Genomic DNA, 24,181 nt, shown 5'->3' with positions numbered 1-24,181 from the left:
GAGGTGCGAGCATAGTATAGACGTGAGTTCCTCATAATGTTTTTTTTTGTTGTACAACTAGAAAAATAACAAAAACGTACAACTAGAAAAACAACGGGGGGTGCGAGCATAGTATAGACGTGAGTTCCTCATAATGTTTTTTTTTTGTACAACTAGAAAAACAACAAAAACAAAGGAAAATGCTATCTAGAAAAGAAAGTCGCACTCGCATCCGCCAACAGGATAAGAGCAATTCTAGCATGGGGGTTGCTCAATAGAAAAGGGCTCATGCTGCCAACACCCAACTTTTCTATACAGTCAACACACACATTCCCTTTCCTAAGAGTATACAATAAATAAACTTGTCAATCCCTTGAGATAAGCCCTTGAATATTCCAAACAATTGGGGCATAATGGTGTCAATCATTAACTGTTTCTTAGATTAACTTGAAGACTGACTTCGAGTCTAAATAGCACACTATGTTTAAGATTCCTAACACCCACGCTAACCGCAAACCATGATACACTTCCAACCATTCTCTGTGAAGGATATTCGAGAAGCCAATATTCCCAACAAAACCACTAATCCAAGCACCATCGTCATTTTGAATCAGTTCTCCAAAACCTAAAATTCCAAGATTCCCAATGCTACTACCATCGACATTTAAAATCATACCTTGACCATTATGAACATTCCACTTTACCAATCTTGAATTAGGAATCGAAACAGACTTAGGAAAACACTTGGCTAGCAAATTTTCATAATTTACGGTTGTCTCTATGCTCTCTATAATTTATTTAAATAACCCCCCACTTATTTTATGTAAATCTATGTATTTCTATCACATTTTTGAAATTGTACAAAATAAGTGGTCATTGACTTGCATTTTCATTGTTAATAAAGTTAGACAAAATGGTCAATAAAATTATGTTAAAAAAATAGTTAATAACATACATTTTTTATTGGCAAAAAGAAAATACACACACTTTTGTGGTTACACAAATATTATTTTTATTAAAATATTTTTTTTAGCAACAATAAATTGATCTAAGTGGTAATAAATTTGAACTTATTAAACATGTGGTCAAATATTTGATTTCTTTCTCGTACATACGAAAAGAATCCAGTTGTGAGGAGATAATTCACATTTTGTGTCCCATATGTTGTTCAACGGAGATTAATCGATGTCTAACAACTGTGAAAACTTTGTAAAAAAACAAAATATGTCTTCTTTTAAAAAATAAAATAGATACCGATCAAAAAATTAATTGTTTTTTGAAGAGAAAAAATAACACTAACATATATGGTACTTACATACGTACAGAAGTGTCCGTATTTGGTGTTCAAATAGCATCAAGAAGGCGACTCAAGAACACAAAATCTACTTCTCCCCCTGTAACGTCCTGGATTTTTGATCGAAGACATTACGTCTATTTCTTTCTTTTAGACTAATAAATTCCTAACTAGCACCTAACAAAATAGTTAAACTAATTTAAATTACAATTCAGAAAAAACCCAAATTTGTTTCCCCGCGAACACGCTTCAAGAAAAACATCAAGCACACATCATCTCTTCTTTGGTACCTAAAATGTTGGTTGTAAGGGTTAGTCTTCAACACCCATGAAATAAAATCAATAATAAATTAAGACATCAAATAAGAATATACAACCATCATCTAGGAATCGTGCTAAAATATTTCTTTTTAATTTAAAATATTCATCACTCTAAAATATACTATAAGAACAAACACAAAACCCAAGACTCAATGTTGATGATGTAGATGCATGAAATGCAATTAAACCATGATCCGGATATCGCCCCAATTGACATAATAGTTTTAATCGCCCCATTTGCCATGTAATAAAGAATCGTCCCATTTGGCATATAATAATAATCGCCCTGTTTGGCACTTAAAAATCCATTGAATCGCCCCATTTGGCATATACTAATAATCGCCCCATTTGACACTTATAATTCCATTGAAATAATAATAGTCACCCCATTTGGCACTTATACTCCATTGAAGTAATAATAATCGCCCCATTTGGCACTTATAAATCCATTGAAATAGTAATAATCGCCCCTTTTGGCACTTAAAGATCCATCAAATGCAATGATATGCATGCTATGCACTTTTTCTGTAAACTACTTACTTTTCTGACTCTTGAACCACATAATTTATGAGTTTCACATTATCACTAAAACTTCATAATCAGTAAGCTTTAACACAAACACTAAACCGCATACACAACAAAAATCACTTTAATTCAACAACATTTCTCATTTCACAAATAATAAATCATCTTCATCAAATCACATACTCTAATAAAATTGCAACTCACCAATTCTTATAATAGCAACTACAAGAAAAATAATAAAACACAATAAATCTTTTCACTCATCCATTAAATCAAGAAGCATATCAAATTCAACATCATAATCTATCATTTTCAGTTAAATCATGGTCAAGACTAGAGCTCTTACCTTAGCCTTCCTAGCAAAAACTCTCAATCTACACACGTCCATCTTGCTTCCCCACCTTTGTTGCTATCTTACTTCCCCACCTATGTTGCTATCTTGCGTACACCTTCTCTCTCACCAATTTTTTTTATGTTTAATTCACACAACCACTACAACACCATATTTTGGATTTCCCTCTTATTCTTTTTCGAGTGCCTATTTTCTCACTAGGATGAAAATAATGGCAGACTTGTATGTGAATAAAAAAGAAAGTGATAATGAAGAAGTGGTAGTTTCAGTTGTGGAATGAGTTTACGAATATGATGCATGCTGTACTGCCATTTAGTACTCAAAGTGGTGGAAGTAAAAATAAATAAATGAATAGGAACGTGAGCATATGGGGCGGATAGGTACTTTGACTTAATTGTTGGATTAATTATTTAATTAATCAATTATGGATTGACAATAATCAATTATTATAAGTTGATGTCATAATATAAATTATGGTCTATTGTGTTAAGCACTAATTATATGATGAATTTGAGTGATTGAGCTTTTGTTACTAAATGGACCGTGATGGGTTGGACCATTTAGATAAGCCCAATGAGAGGTCCCTGCCCTCAGCCGTTTAGCTATGTAAACGTCATCCCATTAGACGGTTAATTATTCTGAAGATTGGTGAGAAAACCTAGAGCTAGACGGAATGAGGGTAGTTACCCCTCTCATAGTTGTTGGCGTTGTCTACGGTTATCCTTCATCAACCTAATTCAAAGGTACACAATCTCTTGTTCTTTTTTGTTATTGATGATATGTTATAATTTGTATTTAGTAATCCATGGCTAAATTCTAAAACTTTTATCAATTGGTATCAGAGCCAAATAGATACAATTTATGGCTATATTTGAAATCTGTTATTCATCGATGATGATGTTTTGTAACAAGTTGCTGTAGAAAATTTCGAGCACTAAAATATGGCATTAATTCTTAATCCCAATGCCAGAATTGTTTCAAGGTTTTGTGAATAACATGTTATCATAAGCAACTGATTATCGTGTGTACCAAATCGGTTTCATTGATGCGATCCTTAATTTAATTTAATGAATAAACTTGAATAGTGTGACATGAATGTAATTTTGATGCAAACTCTTATTATCGATTGAGAGCTACTTTATGTTTATGTGTGAATAGTATGTTGCAGCACATATGAATCCTCCTGATATATGGTTTTATGCCTTGATTGAATTGCAAAACCCCGACTCTTTAATCAGCGATTTCTCTTATTATGGGTCAACGATTCTGAAAATTTGCAGTCTTTCATTAAATCAGATGAAAAAGATCTAAAATCCTTTTAAAGTTGATGTGTTTCGTTCTGTATAGATCGAGATCGTGTCGGGTCGTATTGAGGGTCGTCATGACCCGTTTTCTGATTTCCAGGTGAAAAAAAAAAAAAATTGCAAACCCACGCGAGCGAGTGTTAGCGCGTGTTGTCTAAAATATTCCAAATATTTATTTTTTCTGCCAAATATTTATAATTTAATTTTCTGATCATTTTGGCATGTTTTTTGGAATTTTTTCGACACCTGAAAATATTTATATAGTTTTGATTGGGTATAAATCCTATTTTAAAATATTATGTATTCTCACAATTTTTGTGTGAAAATTTTTATTCTTGTTTGACACTTATGGAAAATCTTATTCTCCCTAATTTGAGATTAATGTGTCATCGAGGAATTTTATACCCATAATTGATTAGTAAATGTTATTTTATTTTGAGATAAAAATATAATTTCTTTTGCACCCAAAATATATTTAACAAGATTTGATTTATTCAGTACCCTTAATTTGGGATTTAAATTATTTTTGAAATCTCTAAATTTTTGATGTAAATTGATATGAAAATCATATGTTCTTTTAAATCATGCATTCTTTAGATTTGAGTCTAAAATATAACACTTATGTAAATTATTTTTTTAAAGTGTTAGTATTGTGAAGAATCTTTAGACTCAGTCTTATATTATTGTCTCAAATATCTTGTATAAACTAATATATTTTTGAGAATTGTTGATATTGTATTTTTTGATGCATGGATTTCAAAATTTTGTCAAATCTTGAAAAGATCATATATCGATTAAATTGAGAATAATTTATTTCAAATCATGTATTCTCAATATTTGAGCTTAAACTGTTTTTGAAAATTCTCTCTTATATTTACTATAGTGAATTTATAGAAGGCTCAATTTTGTTAATTTTAATGCCAAGTATAATTAATTTATATTTTACGATTTTAAATATTCTTGGCATTATAAATATTCTAATGTAAGATATTCTTGAATTCATATTGTCTTAGCATAAAGATCCAAAGTTCACTAATTGATCATTCTTTTGGCAACATATTTAAACTAAGACACTTGTCTTTGATTCTTGTCACAAATTGTTTTGAAGGGTCCTCATAATATTTTGTTTTCAAAATGAGTATAGTGAGTTGTATGTATATGTCATTTATATTAATTGAATATAATATTGACATATTTCTCTTTAATATACATTATGCTTTCTGCTATACTCTCTAGTCTAGACCCGTAATTTATTACTCTAAATTTTGTGATAAATACTGTTAGTGTGTCTTGTCGCAATTAAGTATTTGGATCACAATTATGTTAAACTATGTATTTTTGTATATAGTAAATAATGCACTATTGCATTTTTATGCTAAAATTATAATGATGAATTAAAATTTGTAAGCCTCTTTGTTGTTTATCTGTTAACTATTATCAATACAACTTATGAAGAATGGAGGCAATTTTTGAAATATGTATCATCCTTACATCTGAATTCTTATATAAATCATATTGATTTATAATTAGAGTCTCACATATGCTTATTTATAATTGCTTATTCTCTATTGATGAATATTTTTGAGATGACTATATTATAAGATATTCTAGTTAAGTCATCAAAATTCAGTGGCTCTAAGTATAAGGATGAATGTCACACTCTGCGAGGTAAGTTGTTATTTAATTATTTTATCCTCTTGTGACTTATTGCTTATTATTGCACATATGAAGAAATTTAGTTCTTCTTCTCTTTTGTTGTGCAATTATGATATCATATATAGAAGTGAAATTCTTTTTCAGAATATTCTAAACAGAACTCTGTTGTTATATACCATTTTCTTACTATAATGCTCCATTTTGTATTTGTGTTTTTTCTAATTTATAGTGGGAGTATTGAAAAATTTTATTCTAAGAGTTCTTTTCTGGATAAATTAGAAAACTATTTGACACACTTCTATTCCAAATAACAACTTTTGTTATTATACTACTTCATATAAAAAAATTCTAAAGTCATATTTATGATGTGCTAATTTAAAATATTGTTAAGCACATTTTTCTATCATTTGAATATGACCGAAGTTGAGTAAATTTAAGTATAATTGTTTATGCATGATATTATTGTATCATATTCTCTTAAGCATAAACATTATTTATTTGTATAATTGTAATCTCACCTATCGTGGGTACAATTATGCAAATTTTGTTAAATAGATTAGCATTATATTGGTAACAGTCATACCCTATCGGTGTGTTGTTATTAATATAATTGTTATTATTCAATGTACCTAAAATGTTTATACTTATGTCAATTATAATTAGAATACTCTATCAATGTTTAAATTTTGTAAGACATAAAAATGGTACATTGTGATGATATAGTTCTTACTTATTATCGTTAAGATCCTTGAATGAGATTAATATAAGTAAGTTACTTTGTTAAAAGACATGTAGAAAATTGTATAAATTTTGCAATCCAATATTATTACATTTTGAATTAAATTTCTACCTAAATGTGATTTTTATATATATATAAATATATCGGATTGCTACTATCCCTTTGTTGTGAGTGACGGACATACCCTATCGGTGTGACGATACTTAACATATCATTTTGTGATAGAGAAATAGTTGAATATTTTAAATAAAATATCTTTCAAACCTTTTTAATTCAACTATCATTGTCTATTCTCTATCAAGTGGGAGAATCATTACTATGTATTGTGTAACGTGATGGACATACCCTATCGGTATGACATTACTTAACATAATCATCCTTTTGTGGGTAAGATAGTTTAACTATCATTCTTCAACAAGTGAGAAAAATTCTACATGTCAACTAACTATATCTCATAAACAAATATATTTATTTGTTTTCATATTTTAGATATGAAATAGAGACTTATATTGAGGATATTAATTATGTTATTGCTATTCTTTAATACTTATGGAAGCTTATGACTATTTTCTCTTATATCCTCAATAATAATAAAATATAAGTCTTGTGTATTTCCGCTGCTTGTAACCTAATTGTTTCTCAAATTTGTGTAAGTATAATTGTAGCGTTTGAGTTTTGAGTGAGTTATTAAAATTATGAACAGAGTCTTATATCCTATTTTTAGAGACTCATCTCACTCATATGATGATAAATTTTTTATATAATCATCATACTCTGTCATATAACGGTTACTATGTTTATAAAATTCTGTGGAATTTTAATTGTGAAAAGGAGATCTTGTGTTATAAAATTCTTAAATGAAAATTTACGTTCTCCTTAATTGTAAATGCAGAATATGTGGTTAACTACGAAACCCAATTCTTGATAATATCTGCCATTGATAAAATATGTATTTATGGGGTTTCGTATTATCTTTGAGTTACCACTTGTGTTAATAATTCTGCTATGCTCATGTGCAAAATATGTGGTTGAGTTCATGAAACTCTATTGGCTAAAATTATATAACCACTTATGTTGATGATCTTGCACTAGTAATTGAGTATCCCACTGTTGAATATTACATTATTATAATATTTTGTATCAGTGATCACTAATGAGAATTCCACTTACTCTTGTTTATATATATGTGGGATCAGTGGGAGTGTGTACACAATATTATATATTATGAGCTCAAATGAGAAATCTCACTCTTGTTTATATATATATATATATATATATGTGAGATCAAGAGAAATGTGTACACAATATTATTGTCGTTATCGCCATATACTCTTGTGCACACTATAAAATATGGCATAGCTTAAGAGACTTTAAACTTTAGTCTCATTCTATTATATTGAGATATATGTTAAATTCTATCGATCTCAATGAGCATTATAATTGGATGCTTAAGTCAATTTTGTTGGAATATGCACAATAACTTCTTGGCATGCAAATATACATTGTGTTTCTGTTTTACCAACATTCCACATTTTTGAGGTCATAAATAGTAAGTACAATGTATAATATCAATACTCCTATCGAGTATGATATTGTGTTCTTGTGGTACTTATAATTTGAGATAATCATAAATGTTCTTTTGTTATTGACATTCTAGTGGCCACATTAATCCACATATTTTTCTTTAAACTACGTGTCTATGTTAATCCAATTTGGAGATTATTGAATTTCCTATTTTGCTTTTATGGATTTTCATAGTCACATTTTTTTTATAAAACTTGGATTAATTGAATGTCATAGAACATTTATCGACTTTGACTAAATGTAATTACTATCTCTTTATAGGCTATCCCTATAAGTAATTACTACTCTTATACCTATGTGGATATATGACTTTTATGGAATTGAAAACTCATTGGCAGAACCACTAACCACATACTTATATATGAGTATTGTAACTCATAATGATTTGATTAAGTCTATGTTATTTTGGGTTAGTGGGAGTTTGTTGTAGCATTTTTAAAATGCTTGGGCTATTCTTTAGTGACATATTCTTTTTAATTCAAACGTGTCACTATAGATTCATCATTTGTTAGAAAAGTGAGTCTTTGATCTGTATGATTTGTTTTCCTTATCGGATTCAATTTCTGCAGCATTAAAGCTTACTTCTCTTTTGAATGATTAGTGCTTTGACCATACATGTAATTTTAAATTTTTAAATTCTTTATGACAAGTGAATTTTTTTATTTTTTCAGTAATTGAGTATTGTCATCCAAGTGGGAGATTGTTGGATTAATTATTTAATTAATCAATTATGGATTGACAATAATCAATTATTATAAGTTGATGTCATAATATAAATTATGGTCTATTGTGTTAAGCACTAATTATATGATGAATTTGAGTGATTGGGCTTTTGTTACTAAATGGACCGTGATGGGTTGGACCATTTAGATAAGCCCAATGAGAGGTCCCTGCCCTCAGCCGTTTAGCTATGTAAACGTCATCCCATTAGACGGTTAATTATTCTGAAGATTGGTGAGAAAACCTAGAGCTAGACGGAATGAGGGTAGTTACCCCTCTCATAGTTGTTGGCGTTGTCTACGGTTATCCTTCATCAACCTAATTCAAAGGTACACAATCTCTTGTTCTTTTTTTTTTTTTTGTTATTGATGATATGCTATAATTTGTATCTAGTAATCGATGGCTAAATTCTAAAACTTTTATCAATTGGTATCAGAGCCAATTAGATACAATTTATGGCTATACTTTTGCAATTTGTTATGCATCGTTTGATCCGTAAGTTGTTGTGCAAATTTCTTTCTCACCCTAATATATGGTTTTAGTTTTCAATCTGAATGCCAAAATTGTTTTAAGGGTTTCATGAATGCAACTGTATTTTTTTGTTCTGTGTACCAAATAGGTTTCGTCGATGTGAACCTTATTTGAATTGAATGAATGAATTCATCATATACAAGTAGAAACGGAACCTATATATACGTCTATTGTTCGTTCAAATTGACGTGTTGAAATTCATGAACCTGATATATTTAACAAATTCTATATACTATTGTTAAAGTTTATGAATCATATATACTGCAAATCCTATTCGAAGAATCACGTTTTGTTGAATAGCATGAATCTAAATTCTAATATGCTAGCATTCCTCATGTTTATAGATCATGGATTTGATATTCTCTACAATCATATTAATTATATATTGTTATGTGATTTGCCCTTAATCAATTGATGAATTCAAGAATTTTCGAATTCTCTCAAATCACTTATGATTTTAAATCCTTTTGGTAAAACTGTTGTCTTACGGCGAGAAGTTACAGGCCGACAGATGCCGATCCGGGTCAAGCCAAATATTCCAAAATTTATTATTATTTTGTGCCTATCAATTATCAATTATTATTTTGATCAATTTGGCATAAATTTTGGAATTATTTTGACAATTATAAATATTTTATATATTATTATTTGGGAAATAAATTGTTTACTAAAATATCATATTCTGTTTTTACATTATTAAGAATTGAGGCAATTTTTGAAATATGTATCATCCTTACATCTGAATTCTTGTATAAATCATATTGACTTCTAATTAGAGTCTCATATATGTTTAGTTATAATGACTTATTCTCTATTCATGATTATTTTGATATGACTATATTATAAGATATTCTCCTTAAGTCATCAAAATTCAGTGGCTCTAAGTATAAGGATGAATGTCACACTCTGCGAGGTAAGTTGTTATTTAACTATTTTATCCTCTTGTGACTTATTGCTTATTATTGCACATATGAAGAAAATAGGTTGCAGCAGAAAATAAGGATAAGCATGACTAAACTACCTTCTATGAATTTGGTTTCACGTTTTTTTTTCTTTCTTTTCTACCACTCCACTACAATTTTCTTAATAATTACTTAAATAGCTAGGATCAATAATCAATAACAAAAAGTATGATTTTGTAAGTCAAAGACATACATGTCAACAAGTAGTAGATTAATTATCTTATTTAGTCACACCAAGTTTACCTATCAAATAGATAATAAGATGACTAATAATAAATAAAACTAAATATCTAATTAATACAAATAGAGAGTTTTATAATTTTCTTAAATTCTTTACACATAAAATAAAATAAGTTGTTGAAAAAATTATAAATCAAAGAAATTAGTACGAAAGGCATGTATATAACATATCAGGATGTTACACCCCCCCCCCCCCCCCCCCCCCCCCCCCCCCAACACACATTTCCTATCCAAAAAGAGGTGAATGGAAAACCCCATTGGCAGAATCCTTCAACATTGGCTAGTCTACCATCCAAACATTCTAAATTTCACATGGAACCCTCCTCACACTCCAGCCTCATCCCTTTCTTTCCTCTCTCTTTCCATAGCCTTTTATCTCTCCCTCACTCTCCTTCTCCTCTTCCCTCTCCCACCCATCCCACCTCACTTCCTCAAACCCTTCACCGCACTCCACAACCTCATCCTCTCCATCCTCTCCCTCATTATGGCTATTGGCACCTCCCTCACCATCCTAACCCACACCCCCAACCTCCGCTCCACCATCTGCTTCCCTCCTCATACCCCTCCAAATGGTCCCCTCTTCTTCTGGGCCTACATCTTCTACCTCTCAAAATATCTTGAATTCATTGACACTCTCTTCATCATCCTTTTAAGATCCATCAAACGTCTCTCATTCCTCCACGTGTACCATCATTCCACCGTCCCTATCATGTGTTATCTATGGCTTAATTCTTCTCAATCACTCTTCCCTATTGCACTTCTTACCAACTCATCCGTCCACGTCATCATGTACTCTTACTACTTCCTCACCACTGTTGGAATCCGACCGCCGTGGAAACGCGTCGTTACCGACTGCCAGATTGTTCAGTTCGTGTTCAGCTTCGCCGTCTCCGGTCTCATGCTTTATTATCACTTCGGATCCAGTACTGGTGGTGGATGCTCTGGGATGAAAGCTTGGTGCTTCAATGCTGTTTTTAATGCTTCTCTTTTGGCTCTTTTTCTTGATTTTCATCTCAAGAGTTATGCTAATTCTAAGAAGAAACGTACTACCGATAAAGACTAGTGACGTTCATGTCATTATCATCCTCACACTTTGTTTTGTTCATCAATATTTCTCGTTGGTTGTTGTTGGTCTTTAATAACATGTAACGAATTGGCATTGCTATCTATTTGTTTTTTACAACTTTGTTGTTCAACAATTATACAATGCTCAAGCAATACTTGATTTTAACTATTTGGTTGTTGTTTACTTATGATTCATCATTTTAGTCTTTGTATGGATAATAGATGGTGTTCACTATAGTTTCTGAGTGTTAGATAATTTGATATATGAAATTACTAGAAAAAAAAATATCCATGAAAGATGTTGTATTTTCGCTTCTTTCGAAGACTGTAGTGACGCTGATTTACAAACTTAGGAATCATTTTTTATTCCATCAACATTTGCATCGGCATGTGTCTATCTCTCTCCAAATTGCAACAAATGGAAAAAGTTATATATGGAGAGGATCGTGACCCATCACAAGTGTGTTTTCACACGATACTAAACCTTGAATTGAACTTAGTCGTTGTTTGTCGCTTTGTCTTGTTAAACAAATTTTAAAATTCATTATTTTATTAAAAAAAAGCACTTATACCAAAAACGGTCTACTGAAACAACAAATTTGTGTCTAAACAACACAAGAAGTGTCTTTATCATTCATCACTTCAAGATTTTATTCTTTACTAGTACTTTTATTAACCATGAAAACAACAACAAAGTAGATGCTTATACTTAATAATTAAGCATACACTCTACGGATACATATCCCTCTCTGTCTCACACGCATAAAGTGTGATGAGATCTATGGAGCATGGGTGAAGTCAAAAAGATCGGAACACTTCATTCCATGGGAGTTCAAGGAATTAGTAAACCCAAGCCTTGACCTTGCAAGATCAAACATCATCATATTTTCTTCCAATTGACGACTTCCAATAGTAATAGCAGCTTTAGGATGCAACCCACCATTAACAAATGCCAAACACGAAACCCCATTTCGTGGCTGCACCATCAAGTTTTCACCAGAGATTCTCCAAACAACATCAGGCCTATCCATCACAAACTCAACACTAAGAGCTTGGTTAATCCTCTTGGAATCAAAACACATACCAAACGGTCCAACAGCATTCACTTGTGCTTGTCTTGGATACTGCTTAGCAAATACTTGTGTTAATGCCTCAAAGAGAGAGTGTTGGAGAATTGTATAAGGAATTGAAGTGCTAATCAATGTTCCTCCCATAACACCTTCTGGATATGATGATAACATAGGTGCGCTCACTGGAACCACAGTGTGTTGATTAAGTCTTATGGAAGTAACATGTATACGATACTCTCCTTGTTGTGTAATTGTTAATGGGGTGTAAACCAAATTATTGAAAAGATTAGGGTTGTTTTTGTTATTGTAATTATTGCCCTGACCAAAATGCATGTTATTTGGTGCATCCCCAAAAAGTATAGCTCCATTTGAATTTGGGTAACGAGAGAGACACATGGTGAATTGGCGTTTCAGTCCAAAATGGGATGAGAGTTGATTTTGCAGTGAAATGGGTGAATGGGCTAACCCAGCAACGCCTTGAACGTTATTGGGTAAGCCCTTTTGGGCCAAAAAGGAAGGAGCGCAAGAGAAGAGGAACTGAGGGATTGTAACCATTGGGCCGGGCTTAGGCCCGTTAATGGCGTAAATAGCGAGGACATCTTGAGCCAGTTCACCCATAGCTGTTTGTTGAGTGACCGGGTTTGCGGACATAAGCCCACATGTGTTGTTATGGCAACCGGGTCTGAAAGAAGAGACACACGTGTGACATGTGTGAGCATTGGCTCTGGAGCATTGGGTTGAATGGCAGTATGGTGCTTGGTATGTTGAGGATGAGTAGTGTTGTTCACAGTTGACCCATAAGTGTTTGCCATTGAGGTCAAGGAGAACTGGGACTTGCATTAATGGGGTTCTTTTGTGGATGTTGGCCCAATGGAGTCCAGTTGAAGCATCATGTTGAACTGGTAGAACCAATAGATTTGGTTTTGGATTGGTGTTTGGTTGTTGTTGGTGGCGAGATGAGACTAAAAGGAAGGAGCAAAAAAGAGAAATGAGTAGAAAATGAAGGATGGAAATAGAAGCCATGTTGGTGTGTGTAGAAAGATGTGTTGAGTTGATCAAGTTAGTGAATTACACTATATATAAAGAGGGACCGTTTTTAATAAGCGGCAGAGATTGTGACATTATTTTGGAAGTGTTTGATGGTTATGAATTTCCAGAATAATGTTGGGATGGATTGATGAACTTGAGATTAATAAGAAAACAAACTGTTGGTGAGTGTGAGGGGGTTGAGGGTTACTTGGCAGCTAAGAGGAAAAGCTTAGTTGCATGGTTTGCAGTTTTCATTTGTTTTATGTAATGATGCAAAGGAAACGTGTGGAGTTTGTGCATTTAGTTTGGCTTTTGTCCCTGACACATTGTTTTGTTTTTTCTTCTTCTTCCTGTTGTGGTAGTTTTAACTTGTAAGAAAGCTATTGATGTGTTGTTTGGTCTTTTCTTTATGTATAGCGTTGTTTTCTCAAGGTTAAGATGAACTGTTGTGGAGGCTGTGCGGATAAAGTACCGAGAGTGCTGTCGAATATCAATGGTACATTCTCATAGTACATCCTTGATCTTTTTACTTTATCAAATTTTTGTTTTTTCATACAATTCTTGATACTATATATTAATACCTTTTTTCTTTCAAAATAAAATAAAATTAATACCTTTCAATTTCACCTTGTTAATTGTTTTTTACGCTCAAACCAATTTAACAAAATCATGTTACTCAAATTAATTTGTACACTAAAATCATGTAGCATGTAACTTTTGAATATATTTTTGCAAAACCAAAATTTATTTTTACAAAATTAGTTTTACAAAATCAAGTCTTCCAAAGTAGAATGATCTTGCTTTTGTATCTATATTGATTTTTATAGTCAAATTAATTTTTTTTTTTTGACAAATATAGTCAAATTAATTGTTAAACTCAATTTTTACAAAATCAAACATACAACAATAGCATGCGCTACTTTTCTATCTCTTTTTCAGAGCTCTCCTTAATTAGATATTACCAATGACTTATTTATTTTATATTTTAAACAACTTAATGTATACCAATGACTTATGAGGTTTAATAAACTCTTGGTTTATTCCTTCAATTATATCAGATTTATAAATTATAATTTATAAAATTTAATTTTTTTAAGAGTTTTAACTAAATGCATTTTTTTTGCTAATAATGCATCGGTTTTTTTTAAGGAAATAATGCAACGCTTTTTATTAAGTTTGCATATTGAAATATCTTATTTATACACATCACTTTTTATTAAGTTTACATATTTTAATATATTATTTATTAATCATTTTTAAAATAGATTTTTTTTGGTAGTGTCATTTTTAAAATAGATGATAAATTTTAAAATTTTATTAATGTTATTTTTACTAGACCATAACTTTTAAAGTTTTTTTTGACAAAAAAATAACATAAAAATGTTGATAGTAGGCCGACTCAAAGGTCAATAGGCTAGTTTTTTTTTTTAATTTTATTTTTAAGATTTCTCTTTAGACTTCAAAGATTGACATCATATATTTGGAAATGACCTTCAATACCCCCAACTGCAGTTAACTACCGTTCACTGTTTAATTTTTCTTTTGGAGCGAACGACTATCGTTGGAGGTATTTTGGTCATTTTCAAGTGTGTGACAAAAAAATCTTTTAGAGTAAACAACAATCTTTTTTTTTTTTAGGCTCAACCCATTCAAACATGTAGTTCGGCTCATTTTTTACGACTTTAGTCTACATATGTAGAGCAAAATAGTTAGATTTGAGAATATTTCACATATATTATTCAATATTGATTATTAGTTAGATTTGAGGATATTTCATATATATTATTAAATATGATTATTTGTTTGCAAATTTATTATGAACAATACTTTTGAAAGTGCAATAAAATTGGAATGTCAATATATCACAATGATAAAATAACAATTCTAATTCTTTAAAAACAATAACAATTCTAATTTTGCATAAAAAATTGTAATTATTCAAGATACTAGGAAGTATGATTTTTTTTTCTTTCAATTTTAGTAGGTTGGATTTGTTTTAATTTATGAAGTTTTTCTTTTTCTTTTTCCAGGGGTGAAGGGTGTGCAAGTACAAGACATAGAGCGAGGGATAGTCATAGTACTAGTGATAGGTGATGTGGATCCAAACATACTCGTAAAAAAGCTAAAGAATATCAAGAAAAATGCTGAAATACGTGGTAGCTGGTATAACATCATGGCACACAATGAAGAATCTTCGAGGTCCAACTTACCAGGTAACAGGTGGTGGTGATTTTTTTTTACGTCGGTTTTCACTCTTTGGAAAAAAGAGTAATAGAAGTAACAATGAGGATGATATTGATATCCATCCGTGGCCGGCTATGAATCAGCAGCATCAACAAGAAGAAGCAGCTTATAATAGTCAAGAATATTCATTTTCGAGTTTTTTTGGTGGATATCCAAATAATTATGATCAATATATGAAGATGCTACAACAACAACAACAGGGGAATCAACAACAACAACAACAAGATGCTTATAATAATATGAACCGCACGTATCAACCAACCATGACATATGGTGAACCATCTTCATCCACGAATTACCCGACACCACCGCCGATGCAGTATGAGCGCATGTATCCGCCAACCATGATGTATGGTGAACCATCTTCATCCATGAATTACACGACACCACCGCCGATGCAGTATGACTCCAATCTAGTTGATCGGCAAAGACCCAATAGCGCTTGCAAGTGTCTAAATGTCAATATTTAGAAGGCATGAAGAGAACGAGGCATCTAAAGGAGGGGTGATACAGTTCAATTAAGCAGGTGAATATGGTGAATGGGGCATGTGAGAATTGAGATATTATACACACTGTTGATATGTAAGAATCTAGGCTATTAACCGAGGAGTGGCATAGTGGAAGCAAAAGAGATGAAACCAACACTTTGAGATGAGTCAGTGCGTTGACAAGTTATTATAAATACAAATTGCAGCATAAGATGAAGCCAAAAACTTCTATAATGCAGGAATGCAGCTTCTTTACTTGAACAATTCTCAATATTCTCCCTCTGTTAATGAATCCAACAAAAGACTTGTAAATTCTACGAATGCCTGTGATATAGGTTATCAAACAGACTCCACAAATAATCCCATTTTCACCAAGTAATAATCCCTTGAATCCAAACTTCAATTGTTGACAAAAGTCCCTTGTTAAATTTGTTCAACATCAAACAATCTCCATTATACAATTGCAAGTTCCTTGTTTACGGCCAAAGAGGTCTAAAGGTTTCACAATAACTATACACAATTACTAAAACAGTTAAATCATCTCCGTATTCAATTATTAAAAAAAATGACAATAACTAATGAACTCACGAGCTAAATATTTCACACTGAAAAGCTAAATTACAAAGGTGAGAGGATGATCCAAGATAATATTCAAACAAAAAATCAAAAGAAGAAAAAAAGGATTGAATTCCTCTATCTACTTTTCATTCCGTGATTGCAAGTTAAAGCAAGTACACTTATCTTTCATGGCGTCACCCTCATTTCCATACTCCTTAAATCTGTACTCTTCCTGCTTAAATGTAGAAGGCACTTTTCCTTCGCTGTAGCATTGGTTACACAAACTAAAATGAGATTTTATCTCCTTAAAGCGCGAACCGATAATAGGGTAGCGGCACACTGCGCACATGGTTTTGCCATGTCGGTTTCTATCTCCTGTTTCAAGCTTCACTAAGGTAGGCATAATACCAAAACCCCAATCTGGATCATCAAACATAACTAGAAACTCAGAGAAAGATACCATTGAAGTGTCTACGTCTCCACGAACCTCCATCAATTCGCTAACACCTTGGGAAGGAACATAAACAGCCCTTAACAACTGGATGTATCTGGTAGCATCAACTTTCTTTAAATTAGCACCGTCTTCGTTCATGGGACGCCACAACAGTGCATCAAAGGCGATCCTTTTACGTCTCTCTGGAGGACCACCACAAATGGGAGCAAGAATAGCAAAGAACATTCCAAGATCTAATCTGCCTGAACCATTTTCATCCAAAACAGAAAGAATCCTCTCATTTATGGCTTTCACAGCTCCTTGAAAAGTGTCTGGCTTCAGAAAACTAAGCAATTTACGAAGAATTTCTTCCAAGTTCGGTTTCCGGATGGATTTTTCCGGCACTCCGGTACCAGAATACGACACCGGCACATCATGTTCGCTCATTTCCTTTTTCAAAAGCTCCACATTACAACGACTCAACCTAGCAACCTTCTGAAGTGCTCTGATTTGCAGAGCACTGGCTAGTTCCTGCCTCACAGTAGTCTTATCACCAACTGTCTTAAACTTGGATGGTTCAACTATGACAAATGGCGATTCTTCCGGAGTATCCCCATTGGGTTTGTTCTTCTTTTTCTGCAGCTGCTTCAAATGCGATATTGCGTCGTGCAACTCGACCCTATTTGTCATTTTCAATGCTTCCTTCAAAGCTTTTTTGGCTTCTTCGTTCTCACCAGCTCCCAGCAACGACACAGCCTTGTTCAACTGCGCCCGCCAATGATTCGGCCACACAGCCAAAACTCTCGTATACATCTCAGAAGCCCTCTGGAACCTACCCAAGTCCATATACAATCCACCTAAATTATAAAGAGCATCAATATGACCCGGTTTCAAATCAATAGCCTTCTGAAACACCTCAATCGCCCTCTCATCCTCACGCATAGCATGCAAAGCCGAAGCCAGATCACAATGTGCATCAGCATAATCCGGTTTCATGAAAATAGCCTCTTCAAGCGCTTTAACAGCAGCCTTATATTCCCCTACGCCGAAAAGAGCACTACCTAGCAGTTTCAAAGCTCTAAAATGCGTAGGACAAAGAATTGCAGCCTCCCTATAATACTCACAAGCACTCAAAACCATACCTTCACCTTCCAATGAAATACCAAGGTTAACGTAAATCTGTGGCAACAAATAAGCCCATTGATTTCCACCAGCCTCAGCAGCTTCAAGTGCCAACAAAAACTCTTCCTTCGCTTCCTTATACCTTCCAAGAACATAATAACAATTACCGGCTCTAAAATGAGGCCTAACATCAACAGGTTGCAATTCACAAGCCCTCTTGAAACTAATCAAAGCCTCCTTAAACAATTGATGTTCATACAAAACTCTACCAATTGCCATATGTCCATCAAAAGCTTCTTCTCTTGATCTAGCATTATCAGCTCTAGTTCTCAAACCACCTACTTCCTTCACAAAAACAGCATAATCATGCCCTGATTCATCCCAAACTACTCTCTTATCCGAAATCTCAGTCGAAGGCCCCAATTCGCGAGACCAACCAGCATCAGAATAAGCATCAAAATTCTCACCTTTAATTTTCCCATCTTTAGCTTGCTTCAACTTCAACCTCTTTATCAAAATCTCTAAATCATCAACAATCTTCCACGTCTCATCGAACACAATACCGTGATTCGGCGACACTGCCCACGCAGCTGTCCGCTGCTTCTTCTGCGACTCCACCGCCATCCTCTCATCAACAATTGACGACGAAGCCTCCGAATCCGGCGCCGGAGCCTTACCAGCCTCATCAACATTAAGATCAAGAGCAAGTGCATCAAAATCCCTATCAACATCACCAGCACCATCATCATAAGTTCTCAAAAGACCCTCATAAGTCAAACCCCTCTCACCATCAATAAATTCAGCATAGGTTCGAAAAACCTCATCGAGAATTGCGTTGATTTGTTCATCGCTGAATTTCACCCTAGGGTTTACAGCACCAACAAGCGACGCCATTTCTTCCCTATTCAAACCCCCATCATGATTCGCGTCGAATTGGGTGAAAATTCGTCGCACCTTCTCCGATCTGGTGCCTCTTGTCGCCATTTTCAACTTCAAAATTGAAACTTGATGATGGTAACTATGATGGGTCGGTTTGTGTTTCTGGAAGAAAAAAAAAAAAAACCCTAATTTGATAAACTAGAAAGATTTGAAATTGAAATCCTAACAAATAATTTAGGGAACATTATAAATTCATAATTAGGATTTGGGGTTGGGAATTATCAAGGGAAATAGACAAATTAAAAAAAAAATATCTCAGTGATTTGGAATTGAAATTGAAATTGGAAGCATAATTTGTGATTAGAATCTTTGAAATGATTTGGGGTTAAGGTAGGGAATGAGGTTGAAATGAAATTTGTTAATTGTTAGTTGTTGATGTTGTTGATGATGATGGGTGCATGTGGTGAAGATGATAGGTTTCAATAATGGGGACCAGTTCAATTTTTCATAAGGTTATTTTATTTTATTTTTTTTAATACTAAGATTTGAGATTAGAACCCTAAATTGATATAGGAAATGATTATTAGGAGTTGATTTGGGATTTGCAGTTTAGTAAGTATTATTAGCTGGTAGTCGTTATTATCGTTTTCAACCATGTGATTGTCAATCACAGCTAAGCTGGAAAGCAAAAGGTAAAGTAACTAAAGAAGAAAACATTCCATTGTCGTTCTCTCTCTTCTCTTAATTTAATTTAGGGGAATTAGTCACTTTAGTCCCTGAATGGGGAACGATTTGTCAATTTAGTCCCTGAATGCAGATAATATGCAAAACAGTCCCTGCATGGTCAATTTCAGGGACTAAAGTGACTAACGAAGTCTACATTCAGGGACTAAATTGACTAACGGAGTCTGCATTCAGGGACTAAATTGACTAACAAAGTCTACATTCAGGGACTATTTTGCAATTTATCTGCATTCAGGGACTAAATTGACGAATCGTTCTCCATTCAGGGACTAAAGTGACTAATTCCCCTTTAATTTAACTAGTTGTATAATTAATTATATCGATTTTTATTGTTGTTGCAAAACAAAGTTTAATTTAATGTTAACCGTCAAGATATATATCGTCAAGATATATATCGGTATGAATTCTGAATTATTGGATAAATTTTTATCCATTAAACTACTTAATTAAAAGAGAATGTTAACCGGTGTCTCCGGTGCATTGGTTAAGTAGTTAAAAGTGGTAAGATTTTATTAAAAAGTGGAGTAATAATTAGTTAGTAAAAAATAATAGTTTATATTTTCAAGACAATTTTTCTACTTTTGGATTCCTTAACCAATGTCCCAGGACACTGGTTAACAATACCTTAATTAAAAAATTGTTTAATTGATTTTCCTTCCTCTTTAATTAAATAAACGATTTTCACATGTGTAGTCTTCTTTCGTATATTTTTGTAATTTCACCTTAACTTGATTTGTGTTTTTATTGTGTGTTTTTTGATTTCTCGTCTTAATCTGTTATTTATTTAATCCAAGTTGAAAGATTAGTTTTAGTTTATTAGTATTTCGACTATTTGAATATGGTCATATTTTTAAGTTTATATACTTTGATGTTTATCTTATTAACATTAACATAGATGTTATCACTTAATTCACATTTTTTTTAATAATTTAAGTTTATTATGTATCGATATATTCTATCAATTTAAATGAATAAATTTCATTTATTTTGTGGAAAAAAAAAAGTTGGACCACACATTGGAAGGTGAAGGTATGGTTTTGAAGCTGCTGAAGGAAGCTGCTGAACCGTAGTAAATAACCTTCCAACAGCAAGAAGTGACCGTCCAAAGGAGACCGACACAAACCTACGAAACACCTGCAAAAACAAACAGCACCAAGACCAGCCAAGGGCACCAGGACGGGAAAGAATGAGGCAGGGAACCCCCCACAGCCCCAGGATCACCACCACAAAAACCCTACCGCTGCCAACAAAGGACGGGCTACACCTCCCACTCATGGTAAGTGCAGGAACCAGCAGGGCACTTAGCCAGGTACCACTTCCAAGCTAGAAGTTTAACTCTATCCACCACAGGCTCCTCACGAAGAGCGCCACCAGAAAAAATAAGGTCATTCTGGGACGTCCAAATGGTCCAAATAACAGCATGCCAAACCAGAAGCAAACCTAATCTAACTCTCTTCCCCCTTCCTAAACCTGCAAAGGACATGAAGTGTTGGGCCAGACCTAGTGGGGGCACAAAATCCCAGCCTAACCACCTAGACACCTGATACCAAACCGAGAGGATAAAGGGACACACCATGAAAAGATGCACCGACGATTCAGACGGAGCATCACAGAAGGCACAACCTAAGCCCCCCTCTAGGAGGAGAACACCCCGCTGCACCAAATTAAACCTAGTTGGAATCCTATCTAGCAGAAGCTGCCAAGAGAACACCACCGCTTTAGAAGGGGCTCGCGACTTCCAGACCCCAGTAACAGCTTGCAAAGTCACACCATCAGGGGAGCCCTGAGACGGTAAACCCCTCAGAAGAGAAGAATAGGTCGACTTCACTGAGAACTGGCCATCAGAGCTGAGAGTCCAGGACCACCAATCATTCCTGTCCACATGGGAATGCCTGACCACCACCATGAGCATCTCGTTAAGAAGGTCAATCTCCCAAACAAAGAGTGGTCTCATCCACCTAAAATCCCAAACCCAGTCAGTCCCCTCCCACGATCCTAACTCCCCCACACGCACTTCCGGCTGGAGGGATAGCTGAAAAAGACGGATGAATCTCACACGAAGAAGCACCGAGCCACACCACGGGTCATGCCAGAAATGGGTCGAAAGACCGTCCCCAACCACCCCCTCCGAGAACCAATCCCCAGAAGCCTCTCTGTCTCCACCCAGGAGGGAAATGTTCGTCCACCATGAGGACACACCACGGAGGCCCGAAGACCTACCCCTAAGATGGGGAGAAGGAAGGCAATCACCGTAGCGGGCGAAAATAATATCTCTCCAAATTCCACCATCCCCCAAAAGAAGCCTTCACCGCCATTTAGCCAAGAGGGCTAGGTTAACCAGACGAAGATCCCTTACCCCCAACCCCCCTTCGCGCTTCGGCCTACACACCACCGACCACGACACCCAAGGTATGCTCTTACTCCGCTTAACCCCTCCCCAGAGGAACTCCTGTTGAATGCGGACAATCTTCTTCCACACTAACACGAGCATTTTCATGACCGACAAGTAAAAAATAGGAATAACATTAAGGACGGAGTTAAGAAGGACCACCTTCCCACCTAGACTAACAAATTTGTTCCCCTAAGACCCCAACCTACTGGTCAGAAGATGGAGGAGGGGTTGCCAAGTATTCTCGAGCCAGGGGTTAGCACCAACAGGCAACCCAAGATAAATGAAAGGCACACTACCCACCTTACAGTAAAGAAACCGCTCCGCCAGGCGAAGAAAATCAGCCCCCATATTCACCCCCATGACAGAGCTCTTGTGGAAATTATCCTTAAGCCCAGAAGCTAACTCAAAATAGCGAAGAATATTCTTAAGATCCCAGAGATTTGCCATTGAAGGCTCCCCAAGGAATAAAGGTGTCATCCACGTACTACAAATGGAAGATCTAAATCCCGGAGCTAGCCACCTTAAAGCCGTGATACAAACCCTTAGCCTCGGCTGATCGGACTAAGCCACTCAGCCCCTCGACCACTAAAAGGAAGAGGAACGGGGCCAAAGGGTCACCCTGCTTCAGCCCTCTATGGATATTGATCTCCTTTGTCGGACTACCATTCACAAGAACAGAAAGCCTCCCACAAAAGACACAAGCCCGAATACAACTACGCCACCTATCATTGAAACCTAATCTCTGCATCATATACTCCAGGAAGCTCCAACTAACAGAGTCATAAGCCTTTTCAAAGTCCACCTTAAAGATTAGACGCTCCTTCTTTTTCCTTCTAGCAACATCAATGATCTCATTCACCGCCACCACATCATCTACCAGCTGACGACCTTTAATGAAAGCAGATTGGTTTGAGGAGATAAGCGAATCTGTCACCGGCGCCAGCCTACTGGCCAGCACCTTGGCCACCAACTTGTAGAGAGACCCTATGAGAGAAATGGGGCAAAAATCCCCAAAACGGATGTGGGACGACACCTTAGGAATGAGCGAAATAAAATACGAGGAAAAACAGCTCGGAAGAGATGCAGAATGAAAGAATTGAGTGAACATGATCCCAACTTCCCCCTTGAGCAGATCCCAAAACCTCTTAGAGAAGGAAAAGTTAAACCCATTCGGGCCTGGACTTTTGTTAGCATTCGAGTCCAGAACCACTCTCCTAATCTCATCCTCGGTAAAAGGTATAGTCAAGTCCGCCGCCTCCATCTCCGAAAGACAAGGAAAGGGCCCCCCATCAATGGCCACGAAAATAATCCATAACCTCCCCATGAACCTCCTGGACACTTTCCACCCACCTATTCCTCACCCTAAGAGCAAGAATCGAGTTCCTCCATCTCCTTATCTTCATACTCGAATGGAAGTAACCAGAGTTAGCATCGCCTTCACGCAACCACCTAGTCCGCGACTGCTGGAAAATCTGGGACTCTCTCACACGCATAAGCCCTTTATTATTCTCTATTGTTTTTGTCTCCTCAAAAAAGGGAAAACAATTTGTTCTAAAAAATAATCGTACAAATATCATTTTCCATTTATCTTTGGTGTGTTTCGCACCTTAAAACAATTTATACCAATTACACCATTTGGTTATTATTATAAGTAAAAAACTACATTTTACATTCATTTAATTAATAATGTATATGATCTTTATTGTACACCACATACATCATTTAATGAATAAATTTAAAATGTTATAATAGTGACCAGATGATATAATATTTAAGATATTTAATCATTTAAATTTATTAATATAATCAATATATATTTTTTGCTAAAAAGTTGTTTTAAGCTTTTTTTCATTCAGTTATTATACTTTACGAATGACTAAAGTATAAATTTTTTTTGGGTTAATTATGTTTTTGGTCCCTACGAAATTGCGACCTTGTAAATTTAGTCCTT

General features: G+C 34.5%; 3 protein-coding genes across 3 annotated transcripts; 1 reads left to right on the top strand and 2 right to left on the bottom strand.

The window, feature by feature from the left end:
- The first annotated feature begins 10,420 nt into the window (after positions 1 to 10,420).
- Positions 10,421 to 11,437, top strand: LOC146954237 (uncharacterized). The gene has a single exon (XM_085715394.1). The coding sequence runs from the start codon at positions 10,451 to 10,453 to the stop codon at positions 11,267 to 11,269; it is 819 nt and encodes a 272-aa protein (XP_085571520.1). The 5' UTR covers positions 10,421 to 10,450; the 3' UTR covers positions 11,270 to 11,437.
- Positions 11,438 to 11,869: 432 nt separating this feature from the next.
- LOC146954236 (basic 7S globulin-like) lies at positions 11,870 to 13,600 on the bottom strand. The gene has a single exon (XM_085715389.1). It carries the CDS (start codon positions 13,362 to 13,364, stop codon positions 12,051 to 12,053), a length of 1,314 nt encoding a protein of 437 aa, XP_085571515.1. The 5' UTR covers positions 13,365 to 13,600; the 3' UTR covers positions 11,870 to 12,050.
- Positions 13,601 to 16,626: 3,026 nt separating this feature from the next.
- On the bottom strand, positions 16,627 to 19,537 carry LOC146954235 (putative TPR repeat-containing protein At1g05150). Its single transcript, XM_085715378.1, has one exon. It carries the CDS (start codon positions 19,197 to 19,199, stop codon positions 16,800 to 16,802), a length of 2,400 nt encoding a protein of 799 aa, XP_085571504.1. The 5' UTR covers positions 19,200 to 19,537; the 3' UTR covers positions 16,627 to 16,799.
- Between the last annotated feature and the right edge of the window lie 4,644 nt (positions 19,538 to 24,181).

Source organism: Medicago sativa, chromosome 1 (genome assembly GCF_051527215.1).
Source record: "Medicago sativa cultivar Bolivia chromosome 1, Bolivia_mono, whole genome shotgun sequence".
NCBI lineage: Eukaryota > Viridiplantae > Streptophyta > Magnoliopsida > Fabales > Fabaceae > Medicago > Medicago sativa.
Note: the sequence above shows the minus strand (reverse complement) of the source record. Positions and strands in the feature narration are given on the sequence as shown.

Bases quoted from the DNA above. Each gene is read 5' to 3' on its own strand.
- LOC146954237 (XM_085715394.1), top strand. From the start codon at position 10,451: ATGGAAAACCCCATTGGCAGAATCCTTCAACATTGGCTAGTCTACCAT.
- LOC146954236 (XM_085715389.1), bottom strand. From the start codon at position 13,364: ATGGCTTCTATTTCCATCCTTCATTTTCTACTCATTTCTCTTTTTTGC.
- LOC146954235 (XM_085715378.1), bottom strand. From the start codon at position 19,199: ATGGCGACAAGAGGCACCAGATCGGAGAAGGTGCGACGAATTTTCACC.